Source organism: Rhinolophus sinicus, chromosome 15, assembly GCF_057876585.1.
Source record: "Rhinolophus sinicus isolate RSI-liver-muscle chromosome 15, RSI-T2T, whole genome shotgun sequence".
NCBI lineage: Eukaryota > Metazoa > Chordata > Mammalia > Chiroptera > Rhinolophidae > Rhinolophus > Rhinolophus sinicus.
Window position 1 is genome coordinate 27,335,974 of NC_142515.1, and position 16,887 is coordinate 27,352,860.

The following is a 16,887-nucleotide window of genomic DNA, read 5'->3' on the forward strand; positions in this document are numbered from 1 at the left end:
CTTGGTCCCTTCAGACATAATGGTTCTTCAGAATCTTTCTTAAAAGTTCCTGTAGCTTTAATTGTCACTTCAGCAACCTCATCAGTCTGTCTCAGTGAGTCTTTCTGAATAAACAAAGCTTATGCTTTTGAATGTGACTCGAGCACTCTATAAACAAATCAGGTCTCCATTAGCTACAGCCATGCTGGCAGGGCCTGCAAACAATTAGAGACCATTTTCTTCCTTTTTTTCTTTAATTGGCGTTACTAGACCTTCAATACAAACCACAGTTTTGTTGTTTGTTTTTATCTTTTTAATTGTAGTAAAATACACAGAACATAAAATTTACCATCTTTAATTAACCATTTTCAGCGTATCAAGTGCATTCACATTGTGAAACCATCAGTAGCATCCATCTCCAGGTGCTGTTGTTTAAATGAGATGTTAAAATCCAGTGGAGCAAAAATAATATAGATATTTTCCAGGGATATCTGAGGTTGAAAATTGGACCAAATCCTTCCAAATTTTCCACAAAAGGATAAAAATCACAAATGCTTATCTAACTAAGAACAGTACTTTAGTTCCTTGTGAAAAAAGCAGATGCATGGGGACAGGCCATGACCCTTTAGCAGCAGCTGGAAATTCCGGGAGCACCAGCTCAGTGACCATAACATACTAACAGGTAAGGGCCTCGCCTGGAACTCATCCCCCTCAAAGCAGTATTGACAGCTGGACCCACTGAGGCCTTCTGATGTTCTGTGCACTCTGACAAGTGAGTCGCTGGTACTCTTCCACTTAATCCTCTCACAACCATCCTCAAAATAGGTACAGTCTCTGTTTTACACAAGGAAACTGAGGTATAGAGAGAGGAATTTACTTGCCCAAAGTCTCATAGCTAAAAAGTAGCAGATCTGGGATTGAAATCAAAGCCATCTGGTCCCTGAGCTGGCATTTCACAGAAATGGGCAGCTTTTCATGAAGGCATGTGGCTTGGTATTGGGTCAGTCTGGTGCCTTTGAGAGAACCCTGTGGGGCTGTGTGTGTGCCAGAATATGGAATGCTCGTGCTAACAGGAATATCTGACAACTCTCTAACTGTTCCATGATGAGCAGGCAATTAAGGAAGTGGTGAACCAAGCAGGCCTCAAAGCTACCTCCCTACCCAGATTCACCAGGACAAAGGCACTTTCTCAGGGGACACTTCCGTACCACTAATGCTTCTTCATTAAGGCCCACGTTTTTTTCTAAGTGGTCATTGCATATCTCCAGGGCAGTGGTTCCCAGACTTTCATGTCATGGGAATGCCCCAAGATGCCTGTTAAGTGTCGATTCCCAGGCCCTGCAACCTGGAGGTTGGAACTGAAGTAGATAGCCTCTGGGAATGAGACTCGGGAACCAGGATCTTTAGGGGACCTTCCACACTGACAAACCCTGCTGTCAGGTTGGTCCTTCACATGCTCTTCACATTGAAGGGGGGAGCAGATTTACCTGTTTAAGAGGTTCACTCTATTCATTGAGTCAGCAAACTTCTATGAGGTAACCACCCAAGTCAGATACTGTGCTGGCTGTAATTTAACATTCATTTGTGATTATTTGATTAATGATTATCTCTTCCACTAGATTATAAGCGCCATGAGGGGAAGGACTTTGCCAGTCTCTCACACTGCTATATCCCCAGGGCCTAAAATAGAGTAGAGGGTCAATGACTCTTTGTTAAATGAATGCATTGAGGGAATGAATAATAAATAAATGAAAGACAAATGAAACCCAGTCCCTGTCCTGATATGCTTACAATGTAGGTGGTTGGGGAGAAAACACGTCAGTACAATAAAGAGTTCTTGTGTTTTGTCAGATGTGGCCCAGGCATAAGGCCACCACCTCCCCTGCAAGGCTGAACCCAAACTGGGCCAGACAACAAGGTGATAAGACTGGATCATCAGGACTGGAGCCTGACCTGAGCAGGGTTAGACAAGGATAGGTCCGCTGGGAATAAACAGAGACACAAACAAGTGGCAATTTGTCATCAGGCAGACAGGCTGCAAAGATGGTAACGCATGAATTACCAATCACTATGTGTGCACAGTGGGCCAGGCCTCCTGCTTCACCCTTCACAGTTACTTTTCCCCCACTTCATTCTTACATAAAAGTAATCTGTGAGATCTCAATTACTGGCTCCATCTTATAATTGTAGAAACTGAGCCTCAAAGAGGTTAAGTCCTGTAACTCTAAGAGCAGAGCTGGGGTTCAATTCCAGGCAGTGTGAGTCCATGGCCCCGTGCTGTGTCTGGACGGGCAGAATAATTTTACCGGCAAGTGGACAGGAATGAAGAATCAGAGGAAGTGGGTGGAGAGTCAGCTGAAAGACTTTCCATTTATGAAGTTTCACCAGGATAGGCTATAGCTACCACCCTCTTTAAACAGAAGCATGCAGAGGTTGTTCTCAGCATTACTTTCCCAAGGTGCTCCAACTTGATCTTAAAAGGTCCGCTAAGGAACCTGGTCAGCCTGTATCTCTCACATTTCCCCTCCCCCCACAGACAATGCTTTAATTCCAGCCTCATTTGTCTTGTCTAGACCATGGCAGGCGCATCCTAACTGGTCCCTCCTCCTGTAATCTGCTCTCTGGCCAAGAGGAATCTTGGGAACACAAATCTGGGCATCACCTCCCTGTCTGAAACCTTCAAAGTAGTGGTTTGCAATCATGACTACTCATTAGAATTGTCTGGGAAGCTTTTAAAACACACCAGTGCCTGGCTTCTCCAGAGATTCTGATTTAATTGACCTGGGGTAAGGCCCAGACATGAGTATTTTTTAAGAGCTCCCCAAGTGCTTCTCATATGGAGCCAATCTTGAGCACTACTGTAGTTTAATGGATGATATGCTTACTCTTAAGCCAGGCATACTAAGCTCAGCCTTGAGTCTCCTCTCCCACCATTCCTGCCTGCCCCCATATCAATATTCCAGCCATACTGCAACTGCTAATGATTCCCCAGGGATTGCTTGCTATTTTAAGCTGCCACTCTTCAACGATGATATGGCCTTTGTCCTACCTTCTGGCAAACTCCTCAGTGTTCCTTATTCCTTGGCCCCAAGGTCACCTCCTCCGTGATATCTTCACATGACCAGGGGCAATTGGTGGCTCCTTCCTCTGGTCTTCCAAAGCACTGTGTTTCTATCTCTGCATTAACATGTCTCTACTGTATTGAAACTATTTGTACAAATGACTCTCTCCCTCCAAAAAAGCAATAGGAGCAGTGATGCTTCAGATACCTCTTGTGGCCACCTCACATCTTCTTGGCCAACTTTCACTTCAGCCCCAGCTAGGTATGCTTTCTCATTGCTCTATTTCCACCCAAAATCTTCTCTCCTGCTGCCTAGTAATTAACCTGTGGTACCCACATAGCTCCTCTGATACATGTGCAAACCCAGAAGTGCCAGGGAGTTAACACCCGATGGGGCAACTCTTAACCAACAGGGGATAAGAACTAGGGGATAAATCCCCAGGGCACACGATTCTGAAATGCTTTCTCCACAGCTCTTCAGAGGGTCCCGGTTGGAAGAAGCCTCAGGTGCCCAGTGTGTCGATCTGCTCATAACACCCTTTTTGGGTGGCTTTCCCTCTTTCCCTGTTTCTTTGGGATTACCTCCCAATATAAACATCCTGTATTCAATTCCTATTATTAGGATGCGTTGTTTGGAAAAACTAAGGCAAATAGAAATAACATTAATCTTTGGGTCAGAAAACTGCATTCTAATCTTAGCCCCACCTCCACCTTGGGCAAGAGAGCCTCAATGACCCTCGTTTTGTTATGTAGAAAATGAGGATAATCTTTCATTCTTCACAGCACTGCTGGGAAGAAGAAAATGAACTGTGTGTAGAAAGGATTCATAAACTGCAAAGCACTCTCTAAAGCAATTTATCACCATGTTTTAGGAGGAAGTTTTTTACTATTCAACCTCTAATATGATGGGATTTGTCAGGCCTTGGTTTTTGCCTTCTTCTTTTCTCATTTTTTACCTCCTTCCTATGATCTCATCCATTTCGAAGGCTTCAAAACATTCCATGATGTCAGAGGCATATCTTTAGACCTGTGCTGTCCAATCAGGCAGCCACTAGCCATCTGAGGCTACTGGGCACTTGAAATGTAACTTGTCTGAATTGAAATGAGCTTTAAGTGAAAAATTCTGGGCTTTAAGTTAGTATACAAAATGTGTTAATAAAATATCTGCAGCAGTGGAAATGCTCTGTGTCTGTATTGCCCAGGTCAGCAGCTACCAGTCACATGAGGCTTGAACACTTCAAATGCAGGCAGTGCAAATGAAGAAAAACATTCTTTATTTGATTCCATTTTAATTAACTTGAGAGAACTCCATGTGGCTAATGACTATCAAATTGGACAGCATATATAACTGAAAGCCATCACCAAAGACAAGTTCCTAAAATATTTTTGCTCTCAGTATATGCCAGGAATCTTACTAAAATTAGTGCAGACCCTCAACAAATGGCTAGTTTGCATATATAAAATGATCTTTGTGTAAAACAAACCAGTGAGGTTGCTATAAAGATTCACTTCAGATGCCAGTGTCTACTCTTCGCATACTCGTACATTTTATTTAAAGAATGCCAAAGACCTTGTTCCCCTTGGCCAGGTCAACACAACAACATGAATCACAACAGACTTTACAATGACCACTGCACATGAGTGAAGGTCATTCATGACAAGGACTCTTTGGGAACATAGAGCTCAAGTCAGTCATGGATTTTGCCTCCTAGGCAGCCCCCCTCTACAGTGATGCAATAATGAACATGTAAAAAGTTCAAATCAAGAAGGCAGTCGTGTACATTTGCAATTGGCAAACAAATAGCAGAGCTGAGATGTCACAAGGCTTCAAGTCTGAGTGAAGTTTTGCCAAGAGAGCCGACATCACTCAACATTAAAAGGCAAGAAACCACTGACAATGAGATAATATCAGCCTTCCGTGCTGACAAAGGGGCTGCTGTGCACAGCCCCAGTGAACTGAACTTGTGTGGTAAACAGATGCTAATGTAACATCCAGGCCTCTGTATACAGCAACGGATGTGGGCGGGTGGCAAAAGTTTCAGCAGCCTGGCATATGTATCCATATTTCCAGGCGCACAGTTTAATATCTTCAAATATAAGAAAATATACTTCTGCACATGTATTCCATGGTCAAGTTAACTTCTGGATATATATGTGTCATTAGCATATTGGTATATTCAGGGCCCTTGTAAATTTATTTACTGTAATTTCAATGAAACTTTAAAATGGTGTATTTATTTACAATTCAAATTTACCATATGCTTTCTAATTAAAGGATTAAATAAAATAATGACCATATTACAAGGTACTTGTGAGATAGTCATGTCTTTGGAATTTTACTTTGATGAATTTGAAAGGAAGCAGAAATAAATCACAGCAGAGCTAATGACCCTAATTATTTTTAGAGATATTGACTAGCTCTTCAAATGTGGAACTCAAGAAATCTGTCCATCCATGAATTCATTTCAAGTTACTATAGCTGATATATGTATGTGTTCTCTGGGGTTTTTAAAAATTGATTTTGCTGCGTTCTTGAATATTTTGAAGATGAACAACAAGTCTTCTCCACAATCTTTGACTTCCAATGCGCTTTATACAGCACTGTCTGATAAATTTTGTTATTTTGGTGATAGCGATAATGATGGAATAAGAAGAACAAAGAGTATAGTGTTGTGACACATCCACAATGAAACAATCAGTAAGAAGTAGAGATAGCACCAAATAGTAGAATACAGCGCGCTGTAACACAGATCTGGATGTGGTGAATGAAGTCTTTCTTTCTGTTATTTATTTAATTTGCTGAACAATCATAAAGACAATTATCTTCCCACCATTAATTGATTCAAGGCATCCCCTCTTCCAGAAGGAGCATCAGCTTCCATTTTACTCCCCTAATATATTGGATATTTACTTTCCCCTGGGCTGTCAGAACCTCAACTCCTCTATACTCTGATTTACTATAACCTTTCTTTCCACCCTGCTCAGGCCCCCTCATAAGCGAGCGCATACACACACACGCACGACTTACCTTAACATTTTCTGGCAATGGTTTGTTCTGGGTCAGCCCTACAGCTATCAGAGCAATCACAGCTATGACAGAGGAAAAGCCAAGGATGATCAGTATATTTCTGGAACAAAATCTCTTCAGTTTAGAATCTAAAATCAAAAGCAAAAGAGAAAATAATCAACAACAAGAAATCAACAAACATTGATTTTTCTCCCCTTTCTGTACAGTCTATTGCTTGCTATCTGGAAACATCAAAGATAGATTAAAAAGTTAATCCTTACCTATGAGACACTTGCAAAGTAATCGGGACATAACTCAAGAACAAAAGGAGGTCTCTACTGGGATGAGGGCCAAGACTGAGACAGTGGCTGTCATAAGGAAAGTGGGCAGAATTAGATCAGTGATCAGAAATGGAATGAGGACAGGAAAGAAACCCAAACTGGCTGGTTGTTTGATATTAATAGGACATTCAGGTCTATCAATGTACAAGTAACAAGTAACAAAAATCAAGGCTAGCCCTCCTCTTTTTAAAAACCTAACTCAAAATGTTTAAGATGTGAAAAAGTATTCAAAATATATCATCAAACATCAAAATTCCACAACTCTGACATTTCCTGGCTTGACAGACCCCTTGCTTTTCAACCACACTTTTATGTTAATTAGTAATAGTGTAGAGGCTGTGGAGTTTTGAATATTTCATCATTCGCATTATCTCAACTATTTTGTTCTTAGTCTCACCTTTTGTGGGACATAAAAAAGCTCCAGGAGAATTATATAAAAGGCAAAAGTTACTTTGATCATAATAAACAGAGCATATAGCTGCAGGTGAACAGGAAATGGAATGGTTGCCCCATTCCCTCCATTCTGATAACTCTCTTCTCTCAAGTTCCCAAACTATCCGCAAACTTTTTTCTTAGGCTTTGGGGAAGAAGGATAGGATAAAGTATGAGGTGTGATCAAATAATACGGTGAATGCAGCTGCCAAGTGCCTTCCAGGTGATGTTAATTGCTTTTTGACCTTGATGGAACTGTGCGAGCTTAGTTTGTACCCAAGAACACGACAGTAAACTCTGAATATTATAAGGGTTTGTTAGAGTCTTTAAGAAACGATAGAAAATGGCCTGAGAAACAGGCAAACGATTTCTTTATCATGACAACGCTCCATGTCACACATCGCTTCTGATACGGCAATTTCTGTCAAATAAAAACACTACAATGTGTCCTCACCCACCTTATTCACGGGATCTGGCACCATGCAACTTTTGGCTCTTCCCCAAAGTCAAAATGACCATGAAAGGTAAATGTTTTGAATCGATTCAGGACATTTGGACAGCCATGGCAGCACAACTAAAGACACTCACGAAAGAGGACTTTCAGAACTGCTTCAGAAAGTGGCAAGAATGATGGGATAAGTGTGTTCGAATTGAGGGGAGTATTTTCAGAGGTATGAATGGCAATGTGTCTTTTACTGTAATACATTTTTTTTAAATTTAAGCATTCACCATATTTTTTTATCACACCTTGTAATAAAGGTGCATGTGGAAATGAGATGGGTTATCCAAAAGAGATTGCCCTTCTCTACGGACAGGGCATGGGATTAAAACAGCTGAAGAAGGAGCCTGAGCCGCCGCCTCCGCGTCCCATCTTGGGCAGCAGCAGCAGCCGTACACTAAAATGGGAGCCCCTCCTCAAGCTCCTAAGCAGAAGCTTGGACTTACTCCCAAGGACTGTTACTGTACGGGTCTCCAGTCTGCACCAACCTCTAGAATCTTGAACTAGTCTTTACCCATCAGATCAAACAATATAAAACTTACGGGAAAACATTCTAGCTGCACCATTATCTACTGCTTCCAAACAAAGGAACAGTAGATAAAGTATACAGCACTTCCTGCCTTTTCCATTCCCCCAAAAATCTCAATTTTGTTCAGATGCTTGCCACTCCTGCAAGCAACCCACATGCCTCATTGGGAAAGGGACACACCCCCAGCTCAGGGACATGCCTGATTGTTCTATATAATCTCATTTCCTCACCAGTGAATGGTTATGTACCCCCAGAATGGCTCATGAGACCCTGGAGGAAGTCTGCTGGGGCAAGTCTAGGAAAAGAAAGGAGGCATTCTCTCTTCCTTAGACTTGTCTGGGTGGAATGACATCGAATGATGGCAGAGCTGAGAATGAGAGAATTTGAGTCCTTGACGGCATTTTGAGCTTCTAAAACAACAAACCTTGATCCAATCCCCCCATAAAACTTATGCTTTAACCCAGTCAGAGTCAGGATTTTAATACCTTGAAGCCAAAACATACTGTTACAACTGGTGTGGCAAAATGTTCCGTTTGATGCCAGGGCTCTGGAATCTGGAAAAGAGCCCCCTAAATACTGCCCCTTAGGTACTGCCTACCTCAGTTCCCAAAGTTGTGATATTGACAAGCACAGCTCATGACAAGCACGTGCTTTGGTTGAACAATTACGAATATACTACCCAAGGGCAGCACACTGCAGCAGTATTTCTACTGCGATGGAATTTCAAAATGCTTTACTCCCTCAAACTCTCTACTTGTTTAGTTCTTTTGTTTTCATAAGTATGACAACTTTATTCTCATTTTCCTCCCACATCTATCCAGGCACTACTCTTAGCATCCAGTGAAAAGGACCGACAAGGTTCCTGCTCTTTGGAGTTCACAATCCAGTGGGGGAGACAGATAAACTAGGAATAAGTAGTACATAAATTAATGACTTCATGTCATGATAAATGCTAAGAAGAAATTAAAACCAAGGAATGTGGTACCGTGACATGTAGCAGAGTTGGGCTGGAGGGATTCAACTGAGGGTCAGGAAAGCCTCTTTGAGAAAGTGACATTGGAGGATAAGAAAACACCACCTATAAGAAGGAGTAAAAACATTCCAGGAAAAGGAACGGCCACTGCAAATGTCCTGAGGTGGGAAACAGCTGGGTGTGACTGTTTCTTTCTTTTCCTAATAAGAATATTTACTAATTTATTGTTATCCCTGAACAATTGAAAGTATATTTTTGCCCATTTGCCCAGTTTTTGTGATGATATCCAAATTATTACAATATATTCAAGCCTTTCATTATATTCTTCTTATTAAAGAAATGTTAAGAGAAAGAACTTAGATCAGAGAGAAAGTTTAGGAATTTTTCATACACAATTTTCAGAAGTTTTATTAAAAAAAACAACGGCTAAGTTTGTTTTTCTTGTAACCAACTACATTACCCAGGAAGGAATAATTAAAATACTATATTTTTCATGGACTATGGCAGGTAGTTTTCAAAAAGCCCTTATCACATGCAGGAAGCCAGACTCTTCTTAGGAAGTGGTTTCTAGCCATGGAGGTCCAAGAGGGCTTACTCAGGATGTGCTCATAAAAAGGGAAGCACTTAAGTTACTGCCCCCTCTTCTTGGGCCCTCGGAGCTCTTTTAGCCTTGACTGCTGCAGTTAACTTCTATTATGGAAAATTCACGACTATCTTCCCTCTGAAAAGCCCTTCATTTGCCTTGTGGATCACAGAAATGTGGTTTCTATCATACAGTGTGAAAACAATTTCAAGAAATAGTTTTACCAAAAATATCTAATGGCAAAGTGTTGTGTTTTCCTTTGAATTGTCTCATTATACTGGAGAATTCAAGACTACCACTTCTCTCCCATTTTTTTCCTTTCATGTGACAAGTGAGAAGGATTTTCTGTTTAAGGTGAGAGAGCCAGGTAGAAACTTCAGCTCTTCATTTGACAGAGACAGAAAACTGAAGGAAACCCAAACTTTGAGAAAACACAGACTGATTGCAAGCCAATTAGCTGTGTCAGAGGCAAAAAAGATTTTTTTATTATTCTTACAGAAACAGCCATCATGACATCCTATTAAAAAGTGAAGTTAGCATCCTATTAAAGTGAAGATCAAAATTATTTAATTTTATCCTTAGTCAAAATTCTACTGTACAGAGAAATCCCAGCATCTCAATTTCATGATACCAAAGATGTAATATCTTAAAATTTTATTCCATTAATAAAAAGATTTGGGATGTTGGCAGATGTGGTGGTTTTCAGGCAAAAACAAAAGTTTTACTTTGCAGATCCAGTGTGACTCACTAGATTCAAATTGTTTCCAATGTCTGATGGGTCACATCCGGACTGTGCTTGGCTTGTCATATAGAGAACAAAACAGCAAACATGGATAAGCAATGGCGAATAAACAGTGTAGTGCTGTGGTCCTTCCTGTGTTTACACAGCCCAGTGATACAACCATCACTGAAGCTCAGGGGACTGGTGCTAATCTGGCCTTGCCATTCTCCCAACTCCCAGAGTCAAAGCCTCCTCGCCATCTCTGCCATCTCCCTTCCATCAGGGAGTTCTTGGTGACACATGTTTCAATTGTTCTCACACTCACGGGCTTTCAGAGTTGCTTCATTCTCAGTTGCTTCATTCCAGGTGCCTGAGACCCACCCTCTTCTATGGTGATATCCACCCCCATTCCAGTCACCCCCCCACCTCTTCTACCACAGCCCTTTCTTGTATCTCCCACACTTTCTGATTCCCTTCCCTACCAGAATCCATCCTTCACGTGGCTGCAGAAATCTTCCATAACTGACATTCCCAGAGCTCTTCCTGATCAGGAATGTAAGGCAGCTTCCTACTGCCAGATGAAAGCCACACTGGTCTACCTGGACTTCTCAGCCCTTCAGAAATTTAAGCTTTTCCCACCTGAGATGGTGAAATTGATGAGTCAAGGGAATAAGGAGAAAGCATGCATACCTCTAGGGCAAGAGCACTTAAGGCCACGGAACTGCATGTGCCCTGAGGTGGGACACTGCCTGGCCAGGAAGCCAGTGTGGCTGGAAGAGTGATGAGGGGAAGAAGAGGAAGAGACGGTCAGTGGTATAACTGGTTGCCTTGCTTGTAGGGCCTTGCAGGTTCTGATGAGAGCTTCCCCTTACTCTAAGTGGTCTGACTTATTTCTAGTAATTTGTGTAATCTACAAGTTTACTGCAAAATAGGAGTAAGCAAGGAACCATCAGAGTCTTTGAAGTCCCTGGAGATGGAGGGTGTGGCCTATTAGACAGCACACCCCTGCCTCTTGTGATGAAGTACTGAGCTACCCCAATGAGGTCAGGTCATAGGACAGCCAGGTCTGGAGAGAGCCTGCCCCTGCTGGAGTGGAGCTTATGCCAAGACCAGGGCTGGGAAGAGGCATCAGGAGGAGGAAACACCATCACATGGGAGGATTTCTCTACACCTTTTGGTCTTCTTGGTAGCTCAGGACTAGAGAACTTGACCAAGAAAGTATCATCATGAGAAGTTGCCAAGCCAACAGTCACCAGGATCCATCAGCAGAAAGGCAAATTCCACAGACTTCTGAGGGGTGGTGGCTCAAGCGAAATCAGTCAAGCCTCCTTTTCCTCACGTGCGAAATGGGTGTCCTAATAGTACCTACTTCATAGAGTTGCTAGGCAAGATTAATGACACTGACAGCCTATAATTGGAATCCTTACTGTATTCCAGATTCTGCTTTTAGCACTTTAAATATAGCAACTAATTTAACCCTCACCACAATCCCATGAGGTAAATGAACTATTACCACCTACATCAGTTTCCTAGGGCTGCCACAATATATTACCACAAACCTGGTGACTTAAAACAACAGAAATTTATTCTCTCATAATTCTGGAGGCCAGAAGTCCAGAATCAAGGGGTCAACAGGGCCAAAGGCTCTGGAGAAGGTTCTTTTCTTGCCTTTTCCAGCTCCTGGTGGCTCCTGGAATTCCTTGGTTTGCGGCTGCATCACTTCTGTATCTGCCTCTCTCTGCCCAGGGCTTTCCCCTCTCCTTTGACTTATCAGGACCCCAGTCATTAGATTTAAGGCCCACCTTAAATCCAGAATGATCTCATCTCATGATCTTCAATTACATTTGCAAAGACGCTACCTCCAAATAAGGTCACAATTACAGGTACCGTTATCATGATTATTGTCATACAACAGATGAGGAAACTGAGTCACAGAGAGGTTAAGTAAGTTGCCCAACATTACAATGATGTAAATGTTGGGACCAAGAATTAAACACCGGCATTCTGGGTCCAGAGGCTAGGCTTTTTGCCTCCGCCCTACCGTATCCCATAACGACTGAGGTTTAGTACAGTGCCTGGCACATGGTAGTAGTGCCATATGTGAGAGCCAGTCTCATCATCCAGAAATGAAGTGACTGGCTTTGATGATTTGGCTGGAGGGATTCTCTGGACTGTTGTCACTGATGACGCCAGTCAATCTTGTACCTTTTAAAATGCAGAGTCTTTGGTACCTAATAGTCAGAAGCTTACAGACAAGTGGCAGAGAGGCTTAGACTGATTCTCAGGGAGGTTAAGGGACTTGCTCAAAGTCATAACTTGCAAACAGCAGAGCAAGGATTTGACCCAAGTCTCTCAACTCCACTTCACTGCCTCAACCATGGCCCTGATGTGTAGAAATTACTCAGTTTCATTCCTTCTCAGTTGACCCAATACAAAATAACTCACCCAAAGTTCTATTCAAAGGGAAAGATCTTATTCCATTTCACACACCCCATGATTTCCCAATTAATAAATCCAGAGTCAAGTTTGAGAATAAAGCAATTTAATTTGGTGTTTGTTTTTTTTTCCTGCCTGCTTTTAAATCAAGGAAGTCAGTACACTGTCAATAAATACACAAATGCGAAAAATGGACTTCAAGTCCTCAGTGATGACCCATTAAAGGGCAAAAGGCAAAGGAAAGGGAGGGAAAACAAGATGGACACAGGCAAGACAGTCAGGAAATAAGAGGGGAAGAGAGAAGTGTGTTGGGGGGAATGATAAGAGAGGTAGAGAGACAAGTAATTGAGTAAAATAATCCATCTCCTGTTCCACTGATCTCTTGAACTACAGACTTCAGAGGAAGTTATTTGCTTTTATTTATGATATTTTATTTCTACTCTTTGAAATGTTAATTAGCTGCTTCTCAGAATTCACAGCTCTTTAGTGAGAAAAGGGGTGCCTTTATCTTAAACTAGCCTGACTGATCGTGGGTGGACTCTGCAGAGGCCCAGCTTTGGGTAGGACACCCAGGCAGTAGAATCGTGGGTGGGTGTGCAGAGCAAACTCTTCCTGCAAATCAGATCCTGCCAATTCCACTCTCCCTACTTCACATTTCTTCTTGCTGTGAGCTGTGCTCTTCTCAAATTAACAGCAAGTATCTGACTTTGCACTTGGTGTGCCTGCCTCTAAAAATGTTAATGACTGCAAAAATCAAATGCCAACAGGGGCTCTGTTCTGTAGGTAGGAAATAAGGAAAACAAAAGGGTCCCCTTCCCTCACTCTCGTCATTTCTTCCTATTGTACCATCTCCCTCCTCACGCACACCCCTCTGGCCTCTCCTAAATGTTTTTGCCCGTAGAGTACATGGAGCACAATAGGTCTTTGTGGTCATTGTGGAATCCCATATTCAAGTATAGGGTTGGCAAGAAGAAGGGTTGTTTCCGTCAAAGTGATATCACTGAGACTGCAGACAGGAATTCCCTGTGTTCCAGCCAACAGCGTAACAATCTCGTGTATTGATGGTCTCTTCAATAAGCACATTGCTTCCCCTAAATGAATCCTCTACCACATCTGAAATTGAAGAATTGTGCCCTGGGGACTCTACACTTTCTCAAAGCAGCTGCATTTTTCAACAAGCCTTGGTTATTTGTAACCAATGAGAAAGACTGAGAAAATCTGTACTGGTCATATATTATTAGTGTGGGGGTGGAGTGAACTGACTCACCCAGGTCACCTAGCCTTACAGTCTCCTATCTTCTGCAGCTTACGTTCATAAGTTCTCTCATTTCTACGTCCTCATCTTTGTACCCATGAGGTACAAAAGTCAGAAGCAACATAAAAATATTTCTATAGCAAAATATGCCATAAACAAAGTAAAAAATAACAAACTGGGGAAAATGTCTTCAACAACCATGAAATAGTTGGTTTTCTTAATATAGAAAGTCATTAAAAATCATTAAGAAAATGATCAACCCACCTAATAGAAAAATGGGGAAAGAACAGGCAATTCAAAAAAAGAAACATATTCTCAACATATTAAATGTATTCTAATTACCCTTAATTAAAGAATTTAAAATGAAAAAATGAGAGATCTTTTAGCACTTTTCAGAATATCAATTTTTTAAAGTTTGAGAAATAGATAATATTACACACTTACTAGAATGGCCAAAATAAAAATACCAACAAAGCCAAATGTTGACAAGGAAACAGAGCAACTGGAAGTCTTGTACGTTGCTGCCAGGAATATAAAATGGCACAGACACTTTTGAAAGAGTTTGGCAGTTTCTTATGAATTTAAACATACTTACCCTATGACCAAAAAAAATCCCACTCTTAGATGTTTACCCCAGAAGAGTAAAGACATATGTCTACACAAAAACCTATACCTAAATATTTCTAATGGCTTTATTCATCATGAAAACTCAAAACAACCCAAATGCCCATCAACTAGTGAATGTACCAAAATTGTGATACAATCATACAATGGAATTCTACTCAGCAATGAAAAGGGAATAAACTAATAAATGCGACAACATGGATTAACCTCAAAAGCATTATACTAAGTGAAAAAAGCCAGACTCACAAGGCTATGTACTGTATGATTTCATTTATATGATATTCTGCAAGAGGCAAAACTAAGGACAAAAAGTTAGATCAGTGGGCAAAGGTTCAGAGACAAAGAATTAAACATAAAGGGCCACAAGGGAATTTTTGAAATAATGGAAATACTCTACATCTTGATTGTGGTGATTAGATAACTATATATATTTATGAAAATTCATAGAACTGTACACCTGAAAAAGGTGAATTTTACTGAAAATTCAATAAAGAAACTGTATATGTCAACAAGGATATGGAGAAATGGGCACTTTTTACATGTTGGTGGGAGTAAAAATTCATACTACCTCTTTGGTGGGGGGCAATTTTACAATATCTATTAAAGAGCAAAGTACAAATATCCTTTGACCCAAGAATTCTACTTCAAGAAATTTTACCTGCTGATAATACTTACTAATGTATGAAAAGATGCATGTACAGAGACATTCAATGCAGCATTATTTATAATCACCAGACTGAAAATGACTAAAGGTCCCTTCATTGAGGTCTGCATATATAAATTCTAGTACAGCTGCATATATAATTCTAGTACAGTCTGCATATATAAATACGTAACACTGTGCAGGCATGGAAAAGATTGAGTTCCCGGAATGTTGATGCCAACTGTCTTCAAAACATTTTATATGTGAAACAATGTGTGCAGTATATTCCCACTGGGTAAAGGCACAGACATCTCTGGAAGGTTATACATTCGCTAGGAGGACTCACAGCATTCAGCATATAATCGTAATCATGGCTAAGATTCATTACAGTGAAAGAATATGAAGCAAAATCAGCAAAGAAAAAAAGTATGGGACAAAGTCTGGGGTAAACCAGGTGCAAGCTACCAAGGGTCTTCTCCCAGTAGAGACCATAGGACACTTAATTCCCCCAGCAATGAGTTGTGCCAACACATGTGAAGTGTTGTCTGTCAGGGAAGCTTACTAGAGATCCAGCTCCCAGGGCTTTCACTGGGGACCAGTCACATAGGCACCTTCCACCAGTATACCCCAATGTTCCAGACTCCCAGAAGGAAAGCGGGTGCCCAGCACAAACCACACCACCTGTACAAACAGTCCGGGCACAGCAAGCCATCTCTGTCAGTTCTCAGAACAGTGAGAAGCCTTCTGAAATCCAAGCTCCCAGATTCTAGTCACCGGCCAACGCTGCAAGAAGGTCGTCCCAATGATTGATAATCGTCCCAGGCCTGTATGTTAATTCCCTCTGCACAGAGAAATTCTTAAAATATTTTACCATGTGACCTTTCTTCCTCCCTCCTTCTTTTCCCTCCCTTCTTTCTTCTTCCTCTCACCCTCCCCTATCTTCCTTCCTTTAATTCTCTGAGCAATTTAAAATTCTTAATTAAAATTGCTAAAACACCAAAGGCGTTGAGTTGAAGAGGTTTTCCAGTTTGGAGTAAAGTGGCAAAGATGGTAGGAGCCTAAAAGATGGGCACTGGGTAAATGAGAAGTTGTGCACTGGTGGCTTGATGTTGATTTTGCTGTTTCTCTGCCCACTCTACCACCCTAACAGCCACTCACCAACTTGATTAGTCCAAGTAGCCATTGCTGTGTACCCATTCATTCTTTCTTCCCAGGTCAATGTCATCTCTTTTGTGCATTTTGGGGCAGAAACAAGGTCTCACTTGCCCAGGCTTTGAGTAAATTCAAATCTTTGACTTAAGGGAAATCTAGCACCTTCTATCTGGCACCTCTGCTGTTATATGGCAAGACAAGATGGAATACCTCTCTGGATAAGGTATGATCAAGTTTCTAAACGTCCATGGTAACTTTGCCACAGATCGTCTGGTATCTAAGCTGTTGGCTCTCTCTTCAACCATCACACTGAGTATCTGCACGTTAGATTCTCATGTGAAAACTCAATCTTAAATTAATTAGTATCTAATTCCTGTCAAGGCTGCGATGAATACAACTGATATTTGGGAGGGACAATCTAAGAGTCCCCTTGATTTTTAAAAGATTTTTATTAAAATACAGCTACCATACAATTTTATCTTAGTGTCAGGTGTACATCATAGTTATTCAACACTTATATACCTAAAGAATGATAAGTCCAGCAACCATCTGACACTGTACCACATTATCACAATATTATTGACTATATTCCTTATGCTGTACATTACATCCCCATGACTTACTTGTTTTATGCCTGGAAATTTGAACCTCT

General features: G+C 41.2%; 1 protein-coding gene across 1 annotated transcript in view; it reads right to left on the reverse strand.

The window, feature by feature from the left end:
• The window catches only part of ENTPD1 (ectonucleoside triphosphate diphosphohydrolase 1), a 95,755-nt gene that overhangs the window by 32,003 nt on the left and 46,865 nt on the right, over window positions 1-16,887 (reverse strand). Inside the window, exon 2 of the mRNA XM_019724764.3 lies at window positions 6,069-6,196. Coding sequence (XP_019580323.3) covers window positions 6,069-6,196 — 128 coding nt within the window. The remainder of the gene's footprint in view (window positions 1-6,068; window positions 6,197-16,887) is intronic.